The 26,655-nt window shown below is 43.8% G+C and overlaps 1 protein-coding gene across 9 annotated transcripts in view; it reads left to right on the forward strand.

Moving 5' to 3' along the window:
• Nucleotides 1-26,655, forward strand: part of LOC134533212 (very long chain fatty acid elongase AAEL008004-like) — a 197,824-nt gene that overhangs the window by 137,770 nt on the left and 33,399 nt on the right. For all 9 annotated transcript variants that reach the window (XM_063370603.1, XM_063370599.1, XM_063370595.1 and 6 more), the window contains one exon: nucleotides 11,188-11,294. In XM_063370603.1, the coding sequence (XP_063226673.1) occupies nucleotides 11,237-11,294 (58 nt within the window). In that variant the 5' untranslated portion in view covers nucleotides 11,188-11,236. The remainder of the gene's footprint in view (nucleotides 1-11,187; nucleotides 11,295-26,655) is intronic.

Genomic DNA, 26,655 nt, shown 5'->3' on the forward strand with positions numbered 1-26,655 from the left:
CCACGGTGGTTGCCCTGGTGGCAGGCTGCTCCCCACGGTGGTTGCCCTGGTGGCAGGCTGCTCCCCACGGTGGTTGCCCTGGTGGCAGGCTGCTCCCCACGGTGGTTGCCCTGGTGGCAGGCTGCTCCCCACGGTGGTTGCCCTGGTGGCAGGCTGCTCCCCACGGTGGTTGCCCTGGTGGCAGGCTGCTCCCCACGGTGGTTGCACTGGTGGCAGGCTGCTTCCCACGGTGGTTGCACTGGTGGCAGGCTGCTCCCCACGGTGGTTGCACTGGTAGCAGGCTGCTCCCCACGGTGGTTGCCCTGGTGGCAGGCTGCCCCCCACGGTGGTTGCCCTGGTGGCAGGCTGCTCCCCACGGTGGTTGGCCTGGTGGCAGGCTGCTTCCCATGGTGGTTGCACTGGTGGCAGGCTGCTCCCCACGGTGGTTGCCCTGGTGGCAGGCTGCTCCCCACGGTGGTTGCCCTGGTGGCAGGCTGCTCCCCACGGTGGTTGCCCTGGTGGCAGGCTGCTCCCCACGGTGGTTGCCCTGGTGGCAGGCTGCTCCCCACGGTGGTTGCCCTGGTGGCAGGCTGCTCCCCACGGTGGTTGCCCTGGTGGCAGGCTGCTCCCCACGGTGGTTGCACTGGTGGCAGGCTGCTTCCCACGGTGGTTGCACTGGTGGCAGGCTGCTCCCCACGGTGGTTGCCCTGGTGGCAGGCTGCTCCCCACGGTGGTTGCCCTGGTGGCAGGCTGCTCCCCACGGTGGTTGCCCTGGTGGCAGGCTGCTCCCCACGGTGGTTGCCCTGGTGGCAGGCTGCTCCCCACGGTTGTTGCCCTGGTGGCAGGCTGCCCCCCACGGTGGTTGCCCTGGTGGCAGGCTGCTTCCCACGGTGGTTGCCCTGGTGGCAGGCTGCTCCCCACGGTGGTTGCACTGGTGGCCGGCTGCTTCCCACGGTGGTCGCCCTGGTGGCAGGCTGCTCCCCACGGTGGTCGCCCTGGTGGCAGGCTTATCCCCACGGTGGTCTCCCTGGTGGCAGGCTGCTCCCCACGGTGGTCGCCCTGGTGGCAGGCTTATCCCCACGGTGGTCGCCCTGGTGGCAGGCTGCTCCCCACGGTGGTCGCCCTGGTGGCAGTCTGCTTCCCACGGTGGTCGCCATGGTGGCAGGCTGCTCCCCACGGTGGTCGCCCTGGTGGCAGGCTTATCCCCACGGTGGTCGCCCTGGTGGCAGGCTGCTCCCCACGGTGGTCGCACTGGTGGCAGGCTGCTCCCCACGGTGGTCGCCCTGGTGGCAGGCTGCTCCCCACGGTGGTCGCCCTGGTGGCAGGCTTATCCCCACGGTGGTCGCCCTGGTGGCAGGCTGCTCCCCACGGTGGTCGCCCTGGTGGCAGGCTGTTCCCCACGGTGGTCGCACTGGTGGCAGGCTGCTCCCCACGGTGGTCGCCCTGGTGGCAGGCTGCTCCCCACGGTGGTCGCCCTGGTGGCAGTCTGCTTCCCACGCTGGTCGCACTGGTGGCAGGCTGCTTCCCACGGTGGTCGCCCTGGTGGCAGGCTGCTCCCCACGGTGGTCGCCCTGGTGGCAGGCTGCTCCCCACGGTGGTCGCCCTGGTGGCAGACTTATCCCCACGGTGGTCGCCCTGGTGGCAGGCTGCTCCCCACGGTGGTCGCCCTGGTGGCAAACTGCTCCCCACGGTGGTCGCCCTGGTGGCAGGCTGCTCCCCACGGAGGTCGCCCTGGTGGCAGGCTGCTCCCCACGGAGGTCGCCCTGGTGGCAGGCTGCTCCCCACGGTGGTCGCCCTGGTGGCAGGCTGCTCCCCACGGTGGTCGCCCTGGTGGCAGGCTGCTCCCCACGGTGGTCGCCCTGGTGGCAGGCTGCTCCCCACGGTGGTTGCCCTGGTGGCAGGCTGCTCCCCACGGTGGTTGCCCTGGTGGCAGGCTGCTCCCCACGGTGGTTGCCCTGGTGGCAGGCTGCTCCCCACGGTGGTCGCCCTGGTGGCAGGCTGCTCCCCACGGTGGTTGCCCTGGTGGCAGGCTGCTCCCCACGGTGGTTGCACTGGTGGCAGGCTGCTCCCCACGGTGGTTGCACTGGTGGCAGGCTGCTTCCCACGGTGGTTGCACTGGTGGCAGGCTGCTCCCCACGGTGGTCGCCCTGGTGGCAGGCTTATCCCCACGGTGGTCGCCCTGGTGGCAGGCTTATCCCCACGGTGGTCGCCCTGGTGGCAGGCTGCTCCCCATGGTGGTCGCCCTGGTGGCAGGCTGCTCCCCACGGAGGTTGCACTGGTGGCAGGCTGCTTCCCACGGAGGTTGCACTGGTGGCAGGCTGCTTCCCACGGTGGTTGCACTGGTGGCAGGCTGCTCCCCACGGTGGTCGCCCTGGTGGCAGGCTGCTCCCCACGGTGGTCGCCCTGGTGGCAGGCTTATCCCCACGGTGGTCGCCCTGGTGGCAGGCTGCTCCCCACGGTGGTCGCACTGGTGGCAGGCTGCTCCCCACGGTGGTCGCCCTGGTGGCAGGCTGCTCCCCACGGTGGTTGCCCTGGTGGCAGGCTGCTCCCCACGGTGGTTGCACTGGTGGCAGGCTGCTCCCCACGGTGGTCGCCCATATTTCAAACCGACCTGCAACTTAAATTTCGACCATGGTTTCGCTAATTCATCCTTGGGGAAACGTTGATGTTCTTACTAATAAATTATCTCCGGGTCTGTTTCATAAATGCTTACGATCAGATTCCAGTGGAATCACGTGGCAGCAGTTTCTCAAATACCAAACCATGTACTGGAATTCGTATTGACCAGCACTTAAGCTTATATGCTAATAAAATTTTAACATTCCCTTTCCCCCGTTAATTTCAGTATTTTAAAAACAACACGAGACAAACAAGGGAATGAACTGAAGATGGAGAGCATCGCCGTGAGGTCCTGGGTTACTGCCCTGGAGCCGCCCTGCTGAGATGACCCTGCACTCTTCGCACATGTGTGCGGAAGATATCACGTGAAACACCTCACTTTAAATTTATTTTCAAATTAGGAATTAATGTTCTACTAAAAAAAAAAAATTTAACATTCGAAATTTGTATTTTTTTTTTATTTGTTGGTTTCACAACACTGAAAAAAATAATGTTTTTAAACCTCAGCTCAGAAATGAGATGGATAAACTGGACGAAATGTTTTAGTTCATGTACGCTTAGCTTTGACATGCATTTTAAAAGTACGTAACCTTTTAGTGTGAACTCTCATGAATGCCATTTGAAAGAACGTTTACACCAGCAATCACTATTACTCTTCAATTTTTTTTTTTTTCATTTAGAAAGATAGTCAGTTCACACTTCAATTCTTGATAATTTTTTCTCTTCTCTCTCGCTTTTCTTAATTTAAATTATTACTTTTCACAGGCGCAGGACAAGTTTCGTCGTCGGAACAGTTATCGATATTTCAGTAACTGTGGACAACAAAAAATTGACATCAGTTGAACACGTCAAGATTTTATCTCTGAACCTCGTAGGAATGACGTTTACCTTTCACTAACGATGCATTTCCTGTTTTAAATCTCTACCTCAAATGGTTATCTTGAGTATAAAAAAAATGTTTCTCTGTCATGTTTTATTTATGGAATTAAGGTACTGCAGCAAACGAGGGGAGGGTTTTTCGCCCCCCCCCCCCCCCTCAAACTACCCCTCATAGATAATTGACGGCTAGAGACTAATACCGTAAAACTCCCAAGTTTTGTGTGTGAAAACATGGCGTTGTTTTTCCGTCAGTCCGATAGAGGACAAAATATACGAACAATGTAGGCCTAACTGTTTAATACATATGGGACCAACATTGACAACTAAAATAACTTTTCTTATATCTTATTAAAACTTATTGAAAAATTATACAGAAGTGCTTCAAATTTCTTAAAAAAATAGTGACGCCTCTTGCCGCTAGGTTAATTTTCACTCTCTCGCCTATGTAGCTGTCCGGTGTTGGTCTCTAGTGTGTTTGCTGACGGCTCCACCCTGGTCAAGTACGGCCCCGTAGCTTTGTTCGTGTTCGTTAGACGGCATGCCGCAGCCTTAATCCTGTCTCTCTTCGTGGTGGTGCATTTAAATGTCTTTAATCCACCATTATGTGGTTCGGCGCGTATCGTAATCCGGCATCAATCGAGCCGCTGGCTTTCAGATGTTTTTTTCCGGGTAGATAAGAGTCCAGTTGTTTTACCTTGGCCGCCAGGTCGCAGCACTGCGCTGCCGTCATTTTTAGTTCGCTCAAGAGTTTGTCGTTACTGCCAGTTTTCATTTCGGTACGATGTTCCTCCTTTTTTCTAGCGGGTTACATGTCATATGTTCACATTTTTCTATCCCGTTTAGAACTACACTAACTCGCCGAAATAGTTGATCATTTTGGCTTCAGTATCGTCACGCGTACTGTCGTTCTTTGATCTTTCACCAGAAATATTGAACCTAGTGACTTCACATAGTACTTTCTGGACTTTAATCTTGCCCTTAACTCAAACTGGAGTTTTACGTAAGATTTAGACATTTTTTAATGCCGTCTGGGATGTAGTCTATAGTTTCCAAGCCAAGTTCACATTTTTTTAATCAAATCCACATTTTCTTTAAACAGTGACAAATATTTTCTCGTAGAAGCAATATCGAAAGTTTTCTTGCATACAATGTAAATTTTTAACGTCCCGGAAGTAAACCTTGAGTTGTAAGTGCCCAAAACTGTTTCATTCATCTGAACCTCGGAGCCATAAGACACTATGTCTACTTTTGAGCAAAATGCCCTTTTAACCATAAACCTGACCAGTTTGAGGTTCTTCTAGTCACATACAACACTAAGATCTAAGATATGTCAAAAATTCACATTTAGGGTAGAAAATAGTTCAGTAAATAAATTAGGTACATTTTAAAATTCTTTAAACTGCTCTCATGAAAAATACGGTTTATGTGACATAGTGTCTTAGGCCTCCGAGGTACAGATTCTTCCGCAGTTTGGAAGCCACACTGGTTGATTGATTGATTACACAGAACACTCGTCTTCCATCAGTGCTATCCGGGTTCGACTCTCGGCGGGAGTAATACTTTACGCAAGTGAGAAACATGACGGACTTTACCGTGAGTCGTAAGTTTTATCTGGGAGTTCGCGTTTCTCCCTTGCTCCGTCCCCAATATATCGATATCATAGTCGTCAAACCCAAATTCATCCATTCGTGTGTAAGGAGAGATGGACAGTCAAGTTGCTGTCTGATCGTGATTTCAATGGCGATTGGTTTTTTAGCGACCTTTTTTCTTGGTTTTATATTTATCTATACTAATTTAACCCTGTCATGGATTTTAATTTTTTTGTTTTGTTTGGAATATTTAAATGGAAAGTAGGCACGGAAAAAAAAACTCGATGGTGTTTAATCTGACGGCCATTCAAAACTATGCGTTATACATTACAACATCTGGGTCGGCACACATCGGTACACGAAGAATCTTATTAAGAAGTGGCCAAAATAATATACAAGTACAGAAATAAAAAGAATAAAAATAAAAAAGGGCTGGCTGCAGTTAGGAGGCTTTGAAATCTTGAATTTTTAAAATGCATATTCAAGTAGGGTTTTTATGTATTATTTGGACATTTATATATCTGAATATTATAAATGTTCGACACAAATAAACTGTTATTCTTTATGTGTGTTGCCAGACAGCTTTGCACCCATCATAAATATAAAAGCTAAAACTCGAGTTTTATTTTCTACGCGCGTGGGTGTGTGGGTTCGTATCGGTCAGGGCGAAATAAAGAGTGACGTTGCACGGGTTATGTACGGACGTAACATGACGAGGTCTCCTCCGCGCCGCTTGGGGTCGGCCTGTTGTCTCGGTGGGTTCTGCCGGGGGATGGATCCGAACCCACGACCCTCGAAGCGCGAGTGACCGCCGAGAGCCCCCGTGTCCGGGTGAGACGAGCGAAGTGTGTGGGGGTTTCTTTTACCGGGAGGTGTTAACTTCGCGAGTGATGCGGCTGCGCGGATTTGAAGAAAGTGCGAAAAAGCTGCCTGCTCATTATTTCGCTCTGCAAATAGAATTATTCGATAGTCTACGTATCTCATCGTTTTCTAGCGACGGGTGCGAAAACTACGCGTGATTCGCGTCAAGAAATGTTGAAAGCCAAATTTGCGTATATTTATCACTCAGTTTTTTTTTTTTTTTTTTTTTTTTTTTTTTTTTTTAAGAATTCTACGTTAAATTTCGTGTCAAAGTTTCGTTTTATGTGTATTTGCAATTTGAGAACACGCGAATATGGTCGTTTATTTCATAATTGACGTTTTCACTTGTTAAACTTGCACACAGACACAAAAAATTTTTATATCAACTGAATGACAACTTCGTATGTTTACGTGATAAACATGAATTAACCAAAGACATCAGGGAAATAAATTAGTTTCCTACGGTTTTACAGTTTAAAGTTGTATGGTTGGCGACTTCCGAGCTGATATCGTTGTTGCGTCTTTGCGCTCTTTGCGTGGTGTGCAGACCCGGCCTTGCAATACGACTGGCTGCGGGAGGCGTTGGCCAATCCCGTCGCGCCGCGCAACCCAAGTCCGCGCGACCCAGTGGTGGAAGGCGGTCAGGAGCGCGCGGGATGGCCGGAGCTTGTGCAACTCTGCCGGCGAGGCCGTTGCAGTGCGTAATCGCGCGCGTATCGACTGCGCGGGGGTATCGATACTCGCAGCACGCGTGGCGCGGCTCGATGGCTCAACTCGCGGTGAGAGCGGCTCGTCGACCGCTCGCCAAGTGAAAGCCGGAAGGGAGGGGCGCAGTCTTCGCCGCGTCCAGGCGGTCATCGCATCACTCGTCCGCCGCGCCGGTCACTTTACCTTCGTGTGCGATCGTGTTGCTGGCGTTTTGACGAAGACAGCACCTCTAATAACAGTTCTTCGTACAAACTGCGCTGGAAATGGACTTCCTAGCTGGGGGAGTAGGACCCCTCGCCTAAAGGGCCCTGCGCCTATAGGGCCCCGCGCCTATAGGGCCCCGCGCCTATAGGGCCCCGCGCCTATAGGGCCCCGCGCCTATAGGGCCCCGCGCCTATAGGGCCCCGCGCCTATAGGGCCCCGCGCCTATAGGGCCCCGCGCCTATAGGGCCCCGCGCCTATAGGGCCCCGCGCCTATAGGGCCCCGCGCCTATAGGGCCCCGCGCCTATAGGGCCCCGCGCCTATAGGGCCCCGCGCCTATAGGGCCCCGCGCCTATAGGGCCCCGCGCCTAAAGGACCTCGCCATTTTAATTTGAATTTTCGTAGTTTTAAGTTTCTCTGAAAAATATGCATAGTAATGGAAAGCGGGAGAACTGATTTGTAATTATTATGCAATTTAAAGTGCTGGTGAATACCGTTTGCTTTTAATTTCAACTTGAGCTTTCGTGATTTCGTATAAGAAAAACCTTCAATGATTGTACTGGCTCCTTATGACGCGATTTCATCGGACTTTGATCGTTAGAATTGATAAAACTAATCCTTAAGATATATTAGCAAAACCGCAGTAGAAAATAGAGAAACAGGTTGGCGTAATATAAATATGGTTAGCAAATATATATACAATTTATTTTTATTTTATTTTTTAATGCTCCGGGACAGCGCTCACGGGGGCTCTCCCCCGAAAGGAACGGCGATGCTTGCCGCTTGTGCTTCGGTGCGAACAAGGCGAAGACGAGTGTTTGGTTGTGGGTCTAACGTATTTATAAAGATTTACTTTACATTCCAAAATGATTCATCTTGAGTGTACATAACATCCGTGAATGTATAAAGATATCCTTAAATACGTGGAAGATCCCTGGGCTTTTTTAAAAGCAGCATTCATCGTGAATTTCAGGTTAAAACACATTTAACAGTGCGGAGAAGGATGCTAATCAATAACTCTTAAAATAGCCCGAAAGCTTCCAAAACCTTAGGTAAATATATTTTCATTTTAAAAACTTTACAGATTACTGAGACATGATTACGAGTCATTTTATAACCCAATATACACACCGTTACGTTTTGAATGTTTTTTTTTACAGTGATTTTTTTTTAATAAAGAGCATTTGGACTTGTAGCACCCCTACCTTTCTCACCGTCACATATAGGCTATATATATATGTATATATAATGTAGGTATGTATTCACCCTGCCAAATAATTCTTGGTGGCAACAAAACAAATACGTAGGTAGTTTCCATAACCTTTACTAAAAAATACTTTAATTTGGTGGTCACGCTAATAAACAGACTGTTGTTTCCGTCAAAATTATTCCACGTGAATACCTACTAAAAAAAATATTCCGTTGCATCTACAGATTTAAACTAAACTTGCGTATGTAAGTTTTCAGGTATTTCAATGTGATCTCGTCACGAGCAAATGACTGCTCACGTTTGTGCGGGAGTACGGTACAGAATAATTTCCTGCTTTTTTAAAAATGTGTTCGGGAGAAGAATTGTTTTAGGAAACAATATTTCTGTAATTTTTGGGGGGAAGATTTGCGTCGAAAATTAACTTCTTGCCAGTAGATTGCAGTGCATCTTTCCCTCTTCAGTTGTTAGCGCGCCTCGCCCGAGATGACGCCGCCACACGCCTCGCCCCGTGTTCGCTGGAATACCTGCGACCCTCTGCTCGCAAGTCGGGCTGTCTGTCGCACCGGGCGGGCTCCCCATGCACGGCATGACTCGCTAGACGCTCGCGACCTGAGAGCAAACAACCATGACTGACTGCGGGATCCTCGGGACGGGCAAGGTTCGCGTTACACGTTCCTTATGTCATTTTCCAACTCGGGCACTTGCTTTATCTCCGCATTGCCTTTGATATACGTACGACGATACCACGCGAAGCAGTTCGCGTGTGGCGAGGCGGTGTGCAGTCGTCGAGGAGGGTCTCTGGCGGATATCAGTACCAGGGCACATCTCGGTGACAAGACTGGGGTCGTCATTTTGGATCCATTATGATCGTCCCACGTTGTGTCTGCTGCTGCTTCCACGTTCTTTACAACTTTAGGAAATCTCTATAGTCTTCTGTTTTTATCACCAGTCTCAGTATCACAATCAACGACATACACATTCCCATCTTCATCAGTATTACTGTAAGATTTCGAAATCTTTGACGTCAAACCTTCTTCATCGCCTTCAAAGCATCCGTACTAAGTGTCCATGATTTATTTTTTTCAAAGTTGGGAGGTTCTACTTGAATTCGGCTTGAATGTATTCTCACTTTTCACGGTGATGTTTCTTTCTTCAAATGTCCATAAACATTCGACGTTCTTCAATTAAAAATTCCTTATCGAGATCAGGAGGGCTTGCGCATAATCACGTTCGAGACAAGGAAGATTGTTTACGTCATGCCGCACACTCTTCTTTATCATGGTAGCTCCATCGTTTGACCTCTATCTTGTGTATCTTGTGAGCATGACTTTACAAGTTTACGAGTTAGGCAGGCTGTGTCATGTCCCCATGCTTCATGGGAGGCGTCCCAGGCACGGGCGTGTAACCACTGCATCAACAGCGTGGTGCTGCATGTTTGACGAGATGGGTGAGCGGTGTCTGCAGTAGAGCGCCGAAGTAACACAAAGTCGCTTGTCACCAAATGAACTTGCAGGCCACGTACAGTTAGTGCTTACGACTTGCTCTAGAAAATAAGGCTTAGTACACACTATCATATGTTAATGGGTAACATCTTAGCTCTCGGTATACGGCATTTGGTGGGAGCCATTTCATTAATGAAACTGAAAGTCTAACCACGGTTCTTCCATCTGTGGCGGATGTCACTAACCAAAGTTCACAAAGCCAAAGAAAAAATTTTTTGTATTAACTTTTTAATTAATTTTAACACGATGGGCAGTATTTTAATAAAATTCATTGCTAAAAACCAGGTCCAAAGTCTAGTATTAGTATTTTATCAAGTATTTTTCGCTTTTATCAGAGCCGTTTCATTTTTAATAGTTTAAAATACCACTCTGCAAATCGAATGATTCTATAGTCGACGTAGTTGCTTTGGCAGCGAATTCTAGAGTCGGGTGCGGAAACTACGCTTGATTTGCTTCAGAAATTTAAATGAAAACGCATTTTACGTAAATTAAGCACGCTCGGCATTATTTTAAACAATTCTATGTTAAAATTTCGTGTCCGAGTTTCGTATTATAAGTTATTTGCAACATGAGAACACGTGAGTTTTCTCGTTACCGAGGTTATATGGTTCACACACATCATTGGCGAATACTGAAAGACTCGCTCACACATTTTTTTCACATGAATTTTCACACCGTGTACACATCGACGTCGGGGAAATTGGTATCGTGTAAACCGGGTTGGGGGGGGGGGTTATCACTAGATCGGGTGCCTATTGTTCACAAACGATTTCGTTTATACCAACATCAGAATCGCGTTAACAATCGAAGTTGAACGTATAATTTTTTTTTTTTATATTTTGACCTGTAAAAAAAAACGGCCATGTTACTTTCTAAATTAAACTTATTTGACTTGTTCAACGTTTTAGTATTGAGAGTACAATTTAGCAATTGTTTTTAAACAAAAGTGCTAATAAAAAATGTTACACCGTCATTTTGGTTCCTTATTTATGTAAATCTCATTCAATGAACATAGTTGGTTTTGCACATTTCTGATTAATTTAAAATTATGAATAGGATGTATAACGATTTAATCATGTGTAAGCACCTCACATGTGAATGTTTTGAGACACCTCGGTAAATATTTGTTCGAATACAAGACTTCATTTTTCTTTTTGGTGTGCTCTTGTGTGTTTGAATGTAACCGTTGATTATTTAGGCACTAGTTCATTCAAAATTATTCGTACATATTTGTGGTATTTTTATAATCACCCCTTTGAAAGAAGCCAGTTTGTGGGAATGTGTTAGCTGGGAATTTGTTTAAACATACTTATCGCGACTTTTAGGAGCCAAATATGGTTATCGTTAAACAAATAGTTTTAACTTGACATTTTTAGATTATCACAAACAAACGCAAACTTTAGAATCTAATGAAAACTTATGTTAATCTTTAATTGTTCTCAAAACACGGATGTATAAATAACTCAATATTTTATTAAAACGTATAAACATTACTTGGGAAAGAATGTACTGAATAGAAAGGAAGTTGCATGTTTTAGTGTTACAGTACATATTATTACTTACCTGTAGATAAAGTGTCAATATTTTCCAGGCTGTGTAATGTAAGCTGTTCCTCACATATTTTGTTTCTTGTTCCAGGTTCAACTTTGTCCTACCAAGCCAAATCTGAACGTTCCTTGATTCCAAAATGGCCCTCATTGTGAACCTGATCAACGATTTCCACGAAGTCATGAACAAGAATGGAGGTGAGTGTGAATTCGTCTGCAAAAATAAAAATCATGATTCCGTTGTAGTTCGATGTTTTCTGTGAAAGCAGTGCCACATTTTTTTTTTTTTTTGTCCAATGTGTTACGGGTTTCCGCCTAGTCAGGGGTGTATTTGTGTGAGCGGTAATCGTAACATTATGTGGCGAAGAAATTAAGATAAAGGTGTAATGCAAGTCCCTGGAGTGCTTTCAAGAATCTGTACAGGTTTTTTTTTCCACGCCTGAAAATTACTCTTGATCACGCGTTTTGGCCAAAAAAAAATTAAATACCTTTTTTTGAAAACTTATTCGGGGGGGGGGGAATACTTATCCGCCCTCAGCGAATCCTCAAATGGTATTCGTAAGAAGACCCCACTCCAGATCACGTGTTTCTGCGGGAATCTGTGCGCAGTGTGTGTGTAGCCCGGGGAGACGGGGCCTGCTAGGTCACGAGACTGCGCTCAGGGCTCCACGTGATAACACTCATTCCAACAAACCGCTCTAGACGCGCTGAAAGTGTTTAAGAAAAGAATTTAAGAGCTATTGAACTAGCCTACTTAAGTTTTTTTTTATTGTTTCGTTTTTAACGCGTATTTTTTCTTGGGCAGTGTAAAAAGTTAAACCGGGTATTTACACGTACTTTTTTTTTAGGCAATAAAAAAAATTTAAACTCGCTACTGTAAGTGGCATAGGGACGCGCAGGAATCCATTATCTTTAATTTTCCGTCGTGACAATTACAGGGTCGTCGCTTAATCCCGTAGAGGCGTGTTATCGACTGCACGACAGTCATGTGCCTGACGCGTAGAGGCGAAGAAGCGTGTAATAAGCGAGACAGTATCGCCCTTAGCGTTTCAGAGCCCGGGCGCCTGACAATTATGTGGAAACCACCATTTCATTTTTGTCCAGTCGTATATATAACCTTCGGGGAAAAAATAATAATGTGTAGACTATAACTAATTAACACAGAAAATAATTTACATTCAATAAAATTAACGTGTCTTTGAACCAATGAGGATATAAATGATTTTTTTATTTGAAATTTTACACTGGTGTATTGTGTTGGTTTAATCCTGTCCAAAAAAAAGTATACATACACGTGTAGCAACCGCGATTTGATAAAACCTGATGTTTTGATTATGTATAAATAATGGAATTATTAATTTAAGGATTTCCGGTAAATTTTTTGGTACTCATCGCAACCACACAACACACGACCATAAACACATTATACATGCATACTCTTTTGGAAATGGAGTAGTTGTATGATTACATACACTTTCGTTTTTCACAATATCCGTCAAATATAGTGAAGTTGAATGAAGGCGAATTTACGATTTAGCACTTAAAAACACTGAGAATTAGCCATGTGTTAATATGTATAAGTGTCGTTAACGGGTGGTGTGCGAATAAGTTTTTGGCAGAAGTTACAAATCGTAAATTGTAAATTTTTATCTCAAAATTATCGGAGAACACACATCAGAGTGCAGTAGAATATGTTGGCGCGAAATGCTTTTGCGTGGCGAAAGTAATGTAGTAGGAAAGGAATAGTATGAAAAAAAAAGCTTTGATCGGGATCTTGATTTTTGTGTTAGATTCTGGATATTTATTGTCTTCTCGTGTGTTTCTGGTGTGATTATATATATATATACATATACATATATATATACATACATACATACATACATACATACATACATACATATATACTATGCAACTACACGAGCATAGAATGTTTTCACAATTCGTGAAAGCAACAATTTTTTTTAAATTGATATTTGTTTAATGTTAAAAAAATAAGCTCGAGATAGACGATGTTGCATTACATGTAATATTATGTAGATATTAAAGTTAAATATTCTTAATTCGGATTAGTGTATATTTCTATGTTACGAGCTAAAAAGCCGCAATTGAAAGCTTTAATCGTGGACATATGGCTGTTATTTTATTACCACGTTTTTATTAACTCGGTCTCTGGTCTGTTTGTTTTCTGTTAGGTACAAATTTTGCAATTGATTTTAAACTAACTTCCCGATGAGCTAGAGATAGCTCAGAACATAGTTCAGAACTGGATGACAAACAGCCAGACAATATATACGTCGTGATCAGATGTACGATACCAACACTCCATCTGTTTGCATCGACTTTAGCAGAGATTGAATTCATGTGATCAGGGTACGTAGAAGGGGAGGTTAGCCGTTGCCCCTGGCAACCAGCGGGCATTTTCACTCGGGGTGGGGGTTCTACGTCACAGTAGGACCCTTAGCTCGCTCGCGGTCGCTTGAAAGCGCGGGAAACGATGTTCGCCACGTGTTTTGTTCGTAGTATGGACGTTTATTATATTGTGTTACAGACTATGGATTTATCTCTTTGCAGTGTTGCATCTGTAGTTCAAGTTAGTGCACTTTTCGATCAATGATAATTAAGTTTTGCACTTTAAACTGTGTGGAAATGCAGATAAAAATTTTAATGCATATGCAATTCATAAATTTATTATTAATTTACTTAAAGTCCTTTCGGTGATATGTACGGCCTCGAATGCTGGAAAGTTCATACTGTGACACTTTTATAGATAAATTTACTCCTTTAGTTACATTTTCTGTTATTCATAAAATTTGATTGTTTACATTAGAAATAACATTCTTGAAATTTATATTGTTTTTTGCCTATGGTTGAAAATTTTGAGCTAATGAAATTAAATTTTTCGATGCTTTAGAAATCCAAAAGGCGTGCAGAATATTACGTAAATTGTAACTGGACGAAAGTTTGATTAAATATTTAGTATATTTAACTTGTGACTTCCTCTTATTTATTTTCGATGTAATTTATTTTTCTTTGTGTAATTTCATGAGAATGAAATAAAATAGGGCATACACATGATAAAACCATTTTTACATAATTATATGAAACATGATATAAATATCACCGTTCTTCATATTGTGTAACATAAATGTTCACACAATCTAAATGGTATTATAACATTAACAGATAGAAAAATGTCATGTTGAGGTAATTTTTTTAATGTACCTATTCGTGTTTATCTATATTTTAAAAAATTGGTTGTATGTAAAGTCGGTTTACGGACGATAGTTTAACGTAAAAACGTCATAACAAAACATTGATGAAATGATTGCATACTTTTATGAATAAAATTGAATCATTTTTATTGAATTATCACTATTTTGTATGGATACAAAGGAGTGAAATGAAATCTACAATTTAATTGATACATTTACTTTTATTTGCACTCATTAATTCAAATATGTTTATTACTTTAACGAAGATATTATTTTAACTATAACTTTTATACATGTTTGCTATTTAACTTCTTCCAATCTGTGTTATTCTGTTAAGGATAGGACGATGATAGGAAAACTAGGAAACGAATGGGAGTGTTTCAAGTTTAATGTGCCTCGAAAAAGTCAAATCGATGATTGTTCCAATCGAGTGGAAGAGAGATAGATGCGGCGCAAGCGTACAATGAGCGTAACGGGACACAGCGTAACGGGACACAGCGTAACGGGACAAGGTGCGTAACGGGACACTTTTTCGTGCGTGCAGCCGGCGTTCATCGATTTATTAGACGATGTCACGTTAAAAAACTAAATTCGCGAAGTACATAAATTACATTTAGATCGTAAGAATCTCTGTGATTACATACTTTAAATGGTATAAATTTCATTCATTTTGAGACTTTGGTGTTGTAATTGTGAGGAGTTCTGTTTTCGAGCGACAGGCATGCCGCCTGCAAGCTGCTAGTCAGGCTGCGCTACGGTCCTACTGTGACGTCACAGTTCCCCGCCGTGACAGGCCACACCCCCATCGGCTAACCTCCCCTTCTATAGACCCCCCCCCCCCCCAACCCTCTAGCAACAATTTTTTTTTCTTATCTGAAAGCAGGTTAGCTAAAAGCCTGGGTGTCTTACTGCTATCACCGGCCACTGCACTGGAGGGGAAGAGTAAGCGAGCCCTACCGATTCTACTTCCCTTCCCCTACCCCTGTCACGAACAGAAGCTATAAGGTGTGACGCCGTGACGGGTCCCAAGTTTTCAAATATCTTACACCTATTGTATTTAACCAGCGCGGTAATTATAAGCAGGTGGTGACTGGGTAACTCTTCAAGCTAAAGCTAATTGTTTCCAGGAATAGATCAGTTCTGCCGAAACCCAACCCTCTTTATTCCTTTTTTTGTACTGTCGAGCTTCGAGCATGATTTATGATTTTGAGTGGACGTAAACAAGGCACTTGGATTGATAAAAATATCTTTAATTAATTTCTTTCTTCATCACTCAAACAATTTTTTTATTAAAAAATTAATAATATTTTTATCATTACAATATTTAAAGTTGAGTACCGAAAACAGCTAAAATAGCACTATTTTACACCTTAAAATCCTAATTTTACCTACACACAAAAGCACTCCCATTTTAAAATGGCAGCATTCTCGTCCGTTTTCATTGGCTCGAACTAACGACCATTAACTTTTTTTAAAACTGAGCACTAACCGATGTGCTCATCGGCGTGTGGGTTTACGTTAATAATTCTGAAGCCACGCAATCGTAAACCCACCTGCAGGTACCACGGGGAAAATTCCAAGAACTCATGCCGTGTTTACGCGGTAATAGGCTTCAGCGAAAGGTGGGTTATCAAGGTGGGGAAAGGTCGAACACGATTCCTGATCACACCGCAGAATGTTTGTGTGGTTTCGTGCCGGAGCGAATTGGTTTGACCAACCAGTGACGTAACTGTTGGGTTTATACAGAACATCCATCCTTTTTTTTTTTCCTTGTCTCGATTCCGTGTCCGTGTAGCTCAAGGTCATTGCATACGAAGTTTAGTCAACGATGTTGGAAAAACTTATTACTTTTGTCGTAAAAACTTATTACTTATATTATGTGTAACATCGTAGCTGTCGGTGTACGGCATTTGCTAGAAGTAATTTCGTAAACGGAACGGAAGTGTGTAACCACGGTGCTGCCATTTTTGCCATTGTGAGAACCAAAGTTCACAAAGCCAAAGGGAAACTTCATAGTAAAAAACTGTTTATTGAATTTTAACAAGATAAGTAATATTTTAATAAAATTAATTTTTCGAAAATCAGATCCAAAGCCGGTGTTACTATTTTTCAAGTCTTTTTTGCATTTATCGTAGCCGTTTCATTATATAGTTTAAAATTTCGCTCTGAAAATCAAATGATTCAATAGTCGACGTAACTGCTCCGGCAGCGAATTCTAGTGGCGGGTGCGGAAACTACGTGTGATTCGCGTCTAGAAATTTAATTGAAAACCCATTTTGCGTATTTTTTTTTTATCACGCTCGGCATTATTTTTAAGAATTCTCAGTTAAATGTCGTGTTTGTGTTGCGTATTATAAGTATATTTGCAATGTGAGAACCCATGAATTTGCTCGTTATCTGCCGAGAACTGAAAGACTTGCCTACACATATATATATATATATATATATATATATATATATATATATAATTATTATATCTTGGATTCACTTTAGAAATGAAACGTGTTCATTGATCCCAGATGTAATTATGTTAAAATTTGAATTTATGTCTCTTGGGTTCATAATTGTTGGCGACGGTAGTTTTGTGTACGGTCGAGTCAATAAAAACTATATTTTTTACTTAGAAAACAGTTTTAGTTTGTGTTAGTAATTTACGTGTTGTGCAAACTATTTCTACATTATCTTACTGATATAAAAGTGTGTTAGTTTACTTTCTTGTTTGTTAAAAATCCATTAGGGTCGTGTATTTATCTTCGCTAATATAAAAACATACTTGAGCCGGGATATACTACTTCCTTTCAGTCGCGGAACAAAATGTGATTCGAAATGTGAAGGAGTTGCCTGCCTGGAAATCTTCACACCCCGAGTAGAAATTTCCCCTAGTGCGTTCGCCAATCTGAGCGATTGTTAATTTTTGCCATTTATTTATTTTTTTTAATCACAATCCACTGCTTGACTCAGCACGGTGTCAGTCGGTACACGTACGATCCAGGCTTGTTTCCGAGTTCGATTTTCTGCATTTGTTGACAGTGATTCCTCGCGAAGGTCGATTCCATAAGGTTGAGATGAGCCGGACTCCACCAGCCAGCACGCGCCTTCCACAGCTGGAGTGTGTTACTGTGGCTGGCGAGTGAGACATTCATTTCATTTCCATAGTCTTTATTGTACATATATGCACTCTTTACAGATTTTATACCTTTTATCTCGGCACACCAGCACTCTGTGCTCTTTTGCCCGCAATTTGTTTTGGTTCATGGTATACACACATATTTACACTTGAGTTTTTGTATTTACACTGAAAGAAAAAATTTAAAAAAACTTTCGTAATAGTTTTGTGAGCTTAGCTCAATGTTTTTTTTTTTTTTTTTGTTTCTCGTTGCATTACAAGATAGAATTACTTAAACTAAACATTACACTATTAAACAATTATTTTACATTAATAACACAATATTTACATTATTCACTTTGGTTGGTGTTCGTTGTTTGATTTCTAAATGTAACTATTTTAAATGGCAGTGTGGGTGAGACGGTCCTCGAGGGAAATGTGGGTCGCGCGCAGGTGTGCGAGGCGCGACATGAGTCGAACCGAATTATCGCATGTACAAGTTCTAGTGTGCTTCCGTGTTACGACAGAACAAAGATAATCCCAAATGCTAATCTTCCCATGGTACTGCACGATAAAAAAAAACAATTCTTTAAATAAACGTTTCCCCGTTGCCCAGACGTAAACAGAGCGGAGCGTGATGACACAGTGGTAACACGCCTGCCTCGTAGTACAGAGGACACGGGTTTTTATCTCGGCCAGGCTATCCCGATTTCGTGACTTTTTTTTCAAGGTTTCACTAAGCAAAAATGTTGCTGGATTAGAGTGGCAGTTTCCGTCTCCCCTTTGTGGCCCTTATCACAGTTAAAGGGTAAATGGCACAAACCATCTAGTTATAAGACGTTAACATTTCGGCCATGACAGTTTGTAAATCACGCTCAGTGTCACAAGCACGCGCGAAAAAAAAAATGTCCCAATCAATTAATGTGGCCCTGCGCAAGAACGGGCGTATCTGTGGCAACGCCAACTCTACGGAGATAGGCCCGAATTCGTCTTGTATCGCCCCACAGTTAACATGTCTGGACAGTTGTCCTTTTTTTTTTGTGTGAAAAACTTGACGCACTCATTGTATTCTTGTCTCTGACCGTAGAAATCAGTGTGACACTGAACCTGGCATGCTGACGATAATAGATCCAGCTGTATGCTCAGTTAGTGAAGGAAAAACAGGGGGATTATTTCTGTACTCTAATTAGGATTTTACCCAGAAGGGTAAAATATGAACAGGATAATACTCTGAAGTAATAAAACCGGTCCAGACTACCGGTGCGGCCTCCCCCCCCCCCCCCAATAAGTCAATCCTGGGTCCGCCCTGTACAGCAGTGATAATCCCTCAGGAAGGAATCAAGTCTGAAATCATTACAGCACGGACGAACACAACAGTGTGCCGGCAACAAGAACAGTAAAATTCTGAAAAACAACCACCTCGGGCAAGACGAACCCAAGATGAAACAAAAAAAAAATGCGTTCGGATGTACGTACGGGGTGATGGCTGCTGTGGTTGGGTCGTCTCGTCAAGACGGTCGGGTTCGGTCCCAGGCATGACTGTCCCAGGTGGGTCGCCGCTTCACTTCTCCGCGTCGAAACACTGCCGTGAGCCCCGGCGAGGTTTCTGAATGTTCCCTCGCCGATACATTCCGCCGGTTCTCCGTGCCCACCTCGCCCCACCTCGCGCGTTCTACCAGCTGGTCGGAACCACGGGTACGACAGGGCAGCCGGCCCTTCAGCCGGCCCCACGCGATACCCTTCCTTAGAACTTTTCATACCTGTTTTCTGTTACCGCTCATTAGCTCGTCTGCAGTCATACAAAACATGTCTTGGACTTACTACATGGAACAACCAAACATCAAGTCGTTTGCCCCCCAGTTAGCGTATTCCTAAAAAAATCTCACCCCCCCCCCCCCAACCTATTTTATTGATGGTCTCGTCGGCCGCGTGGTTATCAGAAACCAAAAACAAGCACGAGAAAATACGAATCAAGGAACTAGTCGGGAGAAGGAACTCGGTCGCGTCCTGCAGAAGGGGAAACCGTCTCGGCAATATGCGTGGGGTGATTTTTGGAAACAGTGGGGAACAGAGAACCAGAATTTGCGATGGCCTTGACCGTTATTGGAACCTAGGTCCTCCAAAGTCTGGTCTGTTGCCGGTCCAACCTCGCCGGGTGCTCGAGAGTGAAGCAGACGACGCGGAACTAAGGTCTGCGATCATGCTATCGCGCTGCATGTTATAAGTAGGGACATGATTTCCTGGGGTTTTTTAAAGGATAATTACGTTTTCAAAACAGAAAATTTCTGTATGATTGCTAGTATTTTATATATTGTCTTTATTCATTAAAAAAAAAAAGTGTATTCTTCAACGAATAACTCAAACATTTCTTTAAAAATATTTCACCAAAATATTCTCATTTTGACACCTAATTAACACAGTAAGAAAAATCATTGGTTATGAGCATGTCCAAAACAGAACTACTCAAGAAAAATAAAATAAATCAGCAAATTTTTGTGTGTATGAAACGTCTGTCATCAAAGTAAAAAAAAAAAAGTGTTACTAAAATAAGAGATGCAAGATTAAACAATATAATATTATTATTTTCCACCCAATTTAGGTCAAAATTTCTGGTACAAAATTCACGCTAAATAAACTGTGATAAAAGATCAAATTAGTGTCATTTGAGTTAAGTTTTGCCAAATTGCTGATTGATTTCAAGATTTTTAGTTACATTTTGTTGCAGGTGCTTCAAATGGTGTGTTAATTTGCATTTCGGTGTTACGTTTGTTGTATCGACATGCTTTGCTGTGTCATTTCTGTCTCATCGCAATCCGCCATATAATATTGTTTCTGTCCCATCGCAATCCGCCAGATAATATTGTTTCTGTCCCATCGCAATCCGCCAGATAATATTGTTTCTGTCTCGTCGCAATTCGCCATATAATCTTGTTCCTAGTTGTAAAGCACGTGGGGCAAAAAATAAAAAACAGTAGCTGCGGGGAGAGGTCGGCGCGTGTACGACTCGTTGAAGCGGCCGGTAATAAGCCGGTGACCTTGATCTTGTCCGCCCGAGGTCGGGAGACCGACGCGCCGGACAGCTCGCCTGAACTGCGACCTCGACGATCTGCCGGCGTCTGAATCATCCACTGAAGAAATAACAGCAATCGATGATTACATAATACATAATAAAACTAACACTGACTGAGTGACAGACAACGCGCAGCTTCAACCTGTGGGTCTAGCAGCATTACATTTTGCGTAGGTAAGAACTAACAAAGATTTTTGAAAATTCATCCCCTCGTGAGGTTTAGGTAGGGGGTGAAAGTTTGTATGGAAGTTTTGTCATTTTTAAAGTTAGAAATATGTAAATTTGTTTTTGAGCTCTTGTTAATAAATAAGTCAGTTGTATCAGCGTTTTTGGCGATTCATAAATGCGGATCAAATACTTTACCATCGGACACAAGGCTAGTAATGAATAAAAAGAGAAAACAATTACCTATATACATTTAATTATAAAAATACTAAAATAAACTGATAAAATAACAACGCAATGAAAGTTTGATGTTGCAACGTTACGTACAAATGCTCAAAAGCCCCAGCCTACCTGGGCGTACCACATGATTTGAAAGCTGTTCAACATATCCGAGTGCGGTCTGTTTACGAAAAGCCCACAAGAATGCGCCGAAAGCGGATCAATAGTTCTGTTTCCGTATGTTTTTAAATTTTATTTTTAGAAGAGTGAAAATTGTTAAAAGTGCGTATTTTCAAAATCAATTTTTATGCGTGAAACACCTGGTACATATTCTTGAAAGCACGCAAGGGCCTTGCTGAACACCTTTATCTTAATTTCTTCGCCGTCTAATGTTAAGGTTCCCGCTCGTACATCATAGTTGTCCTGTGCCGCCTCACGGGAGCCGACGGGACCTCCGGGATTGAATAATTGGATTGCGAACCCCTTGGGCCCTAAACTCGGCGCTCATTGACACGAGTTATGTCGTCACGGTGGTAACCAACCAACGATCCTCTCAGCGGTCACCGCCACAGAGAGCCCAGTGAATGACTTTGGGTCTACGTCTCAAGGCGATCAAACGACCAATCAGCTGGAGCGGCGCCGCAAAGCATTGTTGGGAGATACGGCAACGTCCGCCAAGTCTCCCACAATTATACACCGTACCAAAACGTGCTTTGTCTCGACTCTCGACACGATCTATTTGCGACAAAAAATTTTCCGGCACTAAATAAAGTCACTTTTCCAGGACGCTACATTACAATTTTCTTGCAACCACAAAAAAAAAATTGGTAGCATGTACGTTGACAAAGTATCTTCTGGAAGGGTGTACGAATAAGTGCTTGCGTGTACGACAGCGAGGTCACCGGAGACGGGAATGCACAACATGGATCAAGGACGGCGCGCAGGGAGTCCGATATCCTGCGGCAGCATCTGCCCGGGGTAACCTCGGGTGACCGCCGGGGAAAACCAAGACCAGGCGGTCGGTTCCGGGGTCCAGCCCAGGTACTCGGGACAGCGAGCGGCCAATCAGGGAGAGGCCGGGTGGTACCGCGTATCGCTGTAAACAATAATTTGGATGAAGTGGTAGTCCGGTTTGATGGATGGCAAAAACAACAACACTCACTTGTTACATTTTCAAGAGAGAGAGAAAAAACCTTGTCCTCAGTATTTTTTGCTTTAGCAAGGATATACTGGTGCCTACTTTTATACCCGTAATTGAACATAGTGAATAATGAATTTTATATCCATGGGCATAACAATGTAATTGAACATATGAAGTGCCCCGTGCCCCTCCCCCCCCCCTTCCCGTTTTTTTTCTTCTAAATCCTCCACTGAGTGCTGACTAGGCATGTGACATTGGACATCAGCTCATGCTGGCGTGTTCGTTCATCTTCGTTTTCCATTTTTGAGGGTTTTGTGACATCCAGTGAAAACCAGCAAAGGCGAATTTCCATGAAATTATTCGAAAAATCAATCCTCTCCGATCGCAGGAATCATTCAAAGAACCTGTCCCGAACGCTGCCACCCCGGTACCAGCTGTTCCCGACCGGCAGATTGTTCCGACCTACAGCCGGTATTCTCACGGTCCCTCCCACATGTGCGCCCTATCAGGGTAGGGTGGGAGAAATTTCCAGTTCGTTTATACATTACAGAGCAATAAATTTAAACAGAACCGCTAGGGATCACTCCCTCTTTTTTGATCGGGAAGGTGTTAGAGCTTCAGCTATGACCAGCGGCTGGGGCCACCAACCCAGCATTCAGGGGCGCAACAACAGGCGGGGGGGGGGGGCAAGGGTATTTTGCTCCCCCTCTGAATCCTTGAAGTGGGGGCAAACGGTGGCAAAGAAAGTGCTGTGTAATCATTTTTTAGATGGTAAAACTGCTTAAATAGCACCATTTTCCACCTTGAAATACATTTTTTTCCCGGGGGAGGACCCCCGGACCCCCCGCTTCAATAGGGGAGATCGATGATTCTTTATAAAAAAGGTATATTGTCCCCCCTTTGGAAATTTAGTTGTTGGGCCCCTGAGCATAGTCACCGCCTCAGCACCGTACCTCACTCAGCTAGCCTTCTCCGATCTCCCACATCACACTGGGACCCCTACCGGCAGTTGACCCTCGATTAGGAGCACGCGTCAGATGCGTGACCTTGGCAACCGAGTTGCGCCCGGCGCTCGTCGTGGCGATGGACCTCCCGCGGGGTCGCGACCTTCGCGGGAGACGACAGTAGAGCGCGGACTGTTTGCTTCTGGAATTACTACTGCCAGCGTTTAGTAATGCGATACTAGTCTTTGGTGAGGTTTAACTGTTAGTTTCGATCAAGGGCGCAAATCTGTATGATTCGGGGCCCCGCACGGCCAGAGAGTTTCGTGCGCGTAGGGTTAACCGACAAGCTATCTCTAGATAGGGTGCTTGTCTGTTGTATACTGCTCATATTTGGCCTAAATGTGTCTAATAAGAAGGAAACTTTAAAATATAAAGGTTTCCGTAGGACATAGTTTTGACATAAAACTGTTTCACATTCACGCTATTACAAGTGAGGGACTTTTAATTCCAGGGAGGTCCTGGGATCCCCTGCCTCCTCCTCCCCCCCCCCCCCCCTCCGATCTACGCCCTTTGCATTCAGTGACGTGCTTCTTTTAACACTCGACGAGCGATTTTTGCATATTTTTTTACTTACGTCAGCAGTGTGCTCGCTGCGCATTTCTTACACCGCATTTCTGACAAACGAACCATCGCGCGTCCTCTATACGTCTCTCGCTGTGCGACCGTGATATCCGGTCACGTCCGCGCGGCGCGTCGAAGCCTGTTCAGTTACCCCCTCACTGCTCATTGTGCCCAAACATTTCTGCTGACGTGTGTTTAGGGCTAGTGAGTACTTGATTAGTGAACACTCCTATACTAACCTGTGATTTTTATGGCATACGCGATGGGAGATTCAACAATTAATTAGAAGTAGTATTTGGTTTTTGTGGTGGTTTATTGTAGTGATTCCTGGGAGTGTTTATGAAACATATATGTATAATGGAAATTGCTTACCAAGATTAAGGAAAATACATAATAATTATTGGAAGCATTTCTAAGGTACTGGAAAACCAAAACAATGATATGCTATTTAATAAGTATTTTTGTAAGCAGCACTAATCTATTTACGCGAGAGGGAGGTTTTCCACTCCCAAGGATATATCCTGACGTATTAAACCAGGAGTGCGGGCAGACGGGACATTGGGGTGAAGGCTTGCTTTCATCCCGTCAGAGGACACCGCGGACTGCTTTCCGCTCGAAGGACTGCGGCGGCTTGAAGGACTGTAACTGTGCTAACAAGTGTAATGTGGCAGGCGACTGTTTGTTCGCACGGCAAGTCCAAGTGGTTATTGCACTTAGTGGCGCGCACTGAGACTGGGTTTGCAGCAAGTGGTAGCTCCAGGTATTGAGCCTGTGTAGAAGTCGTGTATTCAACCAAGTCAGGGGTGAGGCGGTATGATGGGTGCTGCGCTAGCGCGGTGTCGCCTCTAAGCGCAAGGCTCTGAACTGGCGCGCAGTCTTCTCGTCGTGCATAGGCCAAAAATGGGATCCGAGCCGTTACCATAACATACAATCATGTAGCGGAGTAATGCAAGGCCCATGGGTGCTTTCAAGGATCTCTATCGGGAGTTTCATGCCAAAAATTATTCTGAAAACACGCAGTTTAGCCCTTATAACTTTTCAAAAGATGCAGTTTAAAAAATAGGCAGATACCACCGTAATATCTTGAGTGGTTTTCAAATCGCGTGGTTTATTTTGAAGCTCTGCACACTGTATGCGTGCCTTAGGTAGGCGGGGCCCTGAAGGTGGAACCTTATTATGTAATGAATCAAAAAGTAATAACATCTAGTCTGAGTTCCCACGCTTCCGTGCCATGATTACGATACGGGAGATGGACATTTTACTGGAATAACGCTTTCTGGCAATCGTTTAGCCCCGGACCAGGGCCAGGGCCCCGAAAAAACTGTAGCGTGAATTCCTTTACTGCTGTGTTGTCGATAAGCAAGCAAGCAAATAAATAAATAAATAAATAAATAAATAAATAAAAAGATAGTCTCATTACTCGCCAGGGGTGCCCAACATCTAACCTCGGTAACGAGCATATTCGTGTGTTCTCATGTTCAAATACACTTTGGTTCGCGCCGTCCACCACAGATGGCAGCGCCATGGTTACACATTTCCGTTCCTCGCGAATTATTTTCCATTCACGAAATAACTCCTACCAAATGCTGTCTACCGAGAGCTAAGATGTTACAAATAATAATAATAATAATAATAATAATAATAATAATAATAAAAAGCTCCAGCTCAGATTTCTCATCACATTTGATGGCATGGAGCTCAGCCTTGGACACTGCTTGTGCAAGTCAGCTGTCTTGGACGAGTGTAACTGTCGAGCAGTTTGTGGTCGCCCACATCAAACAATCTGTTCGTTCTTCTCGGCTGGCGCCAGTTGCCAGAAGCCTGTGATGACGCAACAAGAGCCTTTGGCAAGATGTTATGCACGCCCTGCAGTAGCGTTGTTACTGTAACTGTTAATAGAAGTAATTAATTCATTGTACAGGGAAAAAACTTAATGATTCAAAAATACAAATGATCTAAAGCAAGATAGTTCATAAATCCTGAAGACCAGCTATCGCAAAAAACGTACCTCTAGAGACTTTAATATTCCACCAAACAACTCTAAATGACACTCTTCTTGCATGTCGCTATACCACTTACAATAACGTATATCAAATTTCTTCTTGCATGTCGCTATACCACTTACAATAACGTATATCAAATTTTTCGTAGCCAAAAACATAATAAAAAACTTCCAGTGAAACAAACCTCTTTGGGCGCGATGATAGGTGAAACGTTTCTAATGCGAAAAGGACGGAAAACAGTTACTTGGCCAAATAATTAAAATAAAGAGAGCACTATGGTATATACGTTGTTAGGCTCATTTTCGTTCTCATTGTGCGGGGATTCGTCCCTCAAAAAAAATCGAGAGAGATGGATGAACAAAAGAATAATACAGTATGTGCGCATACGCCAGAAAATAGCTATAGGTATCCTATACAGTCAGCTGTGAGTGCCTTGCTACCAGTGCGCTAGCATTCTTCCTTGTTCAACCAGCAGCATAGAGAGCGCTGTTGAGACAGTCCCTACATTTCCCGCATAGATAAAGCTACCTTTTATGAATTTCATATTTCGTTCACAGATTTGGCTTGTTCCAAATGGCAGAATTGTTTGAAGAAACATTAACACTCACAGATTTTCGTTATTGTGTCAGTATATCAACAGTGAGTAATATTTGTTAATTCATCATCATTATTCAATAATTGATATCAATAATTGATTTCCTGAGCAGTTATTTTGAAGTGAGCAATAATTTTGTTAATTCATGTTTATTAATTTATTTTAATCTTAATCAAATTATTAATAAATACAAAAAGTTAAGATTCTTAAATACTTGAAAAAGAAATGAAAGCAAAAAAAAGCTGTATTTATTTTAGAGAATTTTTATTTCTCTCTTACGTTATTCCCCTTACGATATACTTAAGAGTTTGAATTCTATCAAGTGTACTGAGTTACACGTGCTCTTTTTTTATCAGTTAAAAAATACCTTTTAAAAGCTTTACATAAAAGAAAACTTGCAGAAGCGGTTGTTAAGACTCTTAAATGCTGTTTGTAATCAAGACACCTCCGGAGCTCTGCATGCCGTTTGGATTATGAGAATAT

Source organism: Bacillus rossius, chromosome 6 (assembly GCF_032445375.1).
Source record: "Bacillus rossius redtenbacheri isolate Brsri chromosome 6, Brsri_v3, whole genome shotgun sequence".
Lineage (NCBI taxonomy): Eukaryota > Metazoa > Arthropoda > Insecta > Phasmatodea > Bacillidae > Bacillus > Bacillus rossius.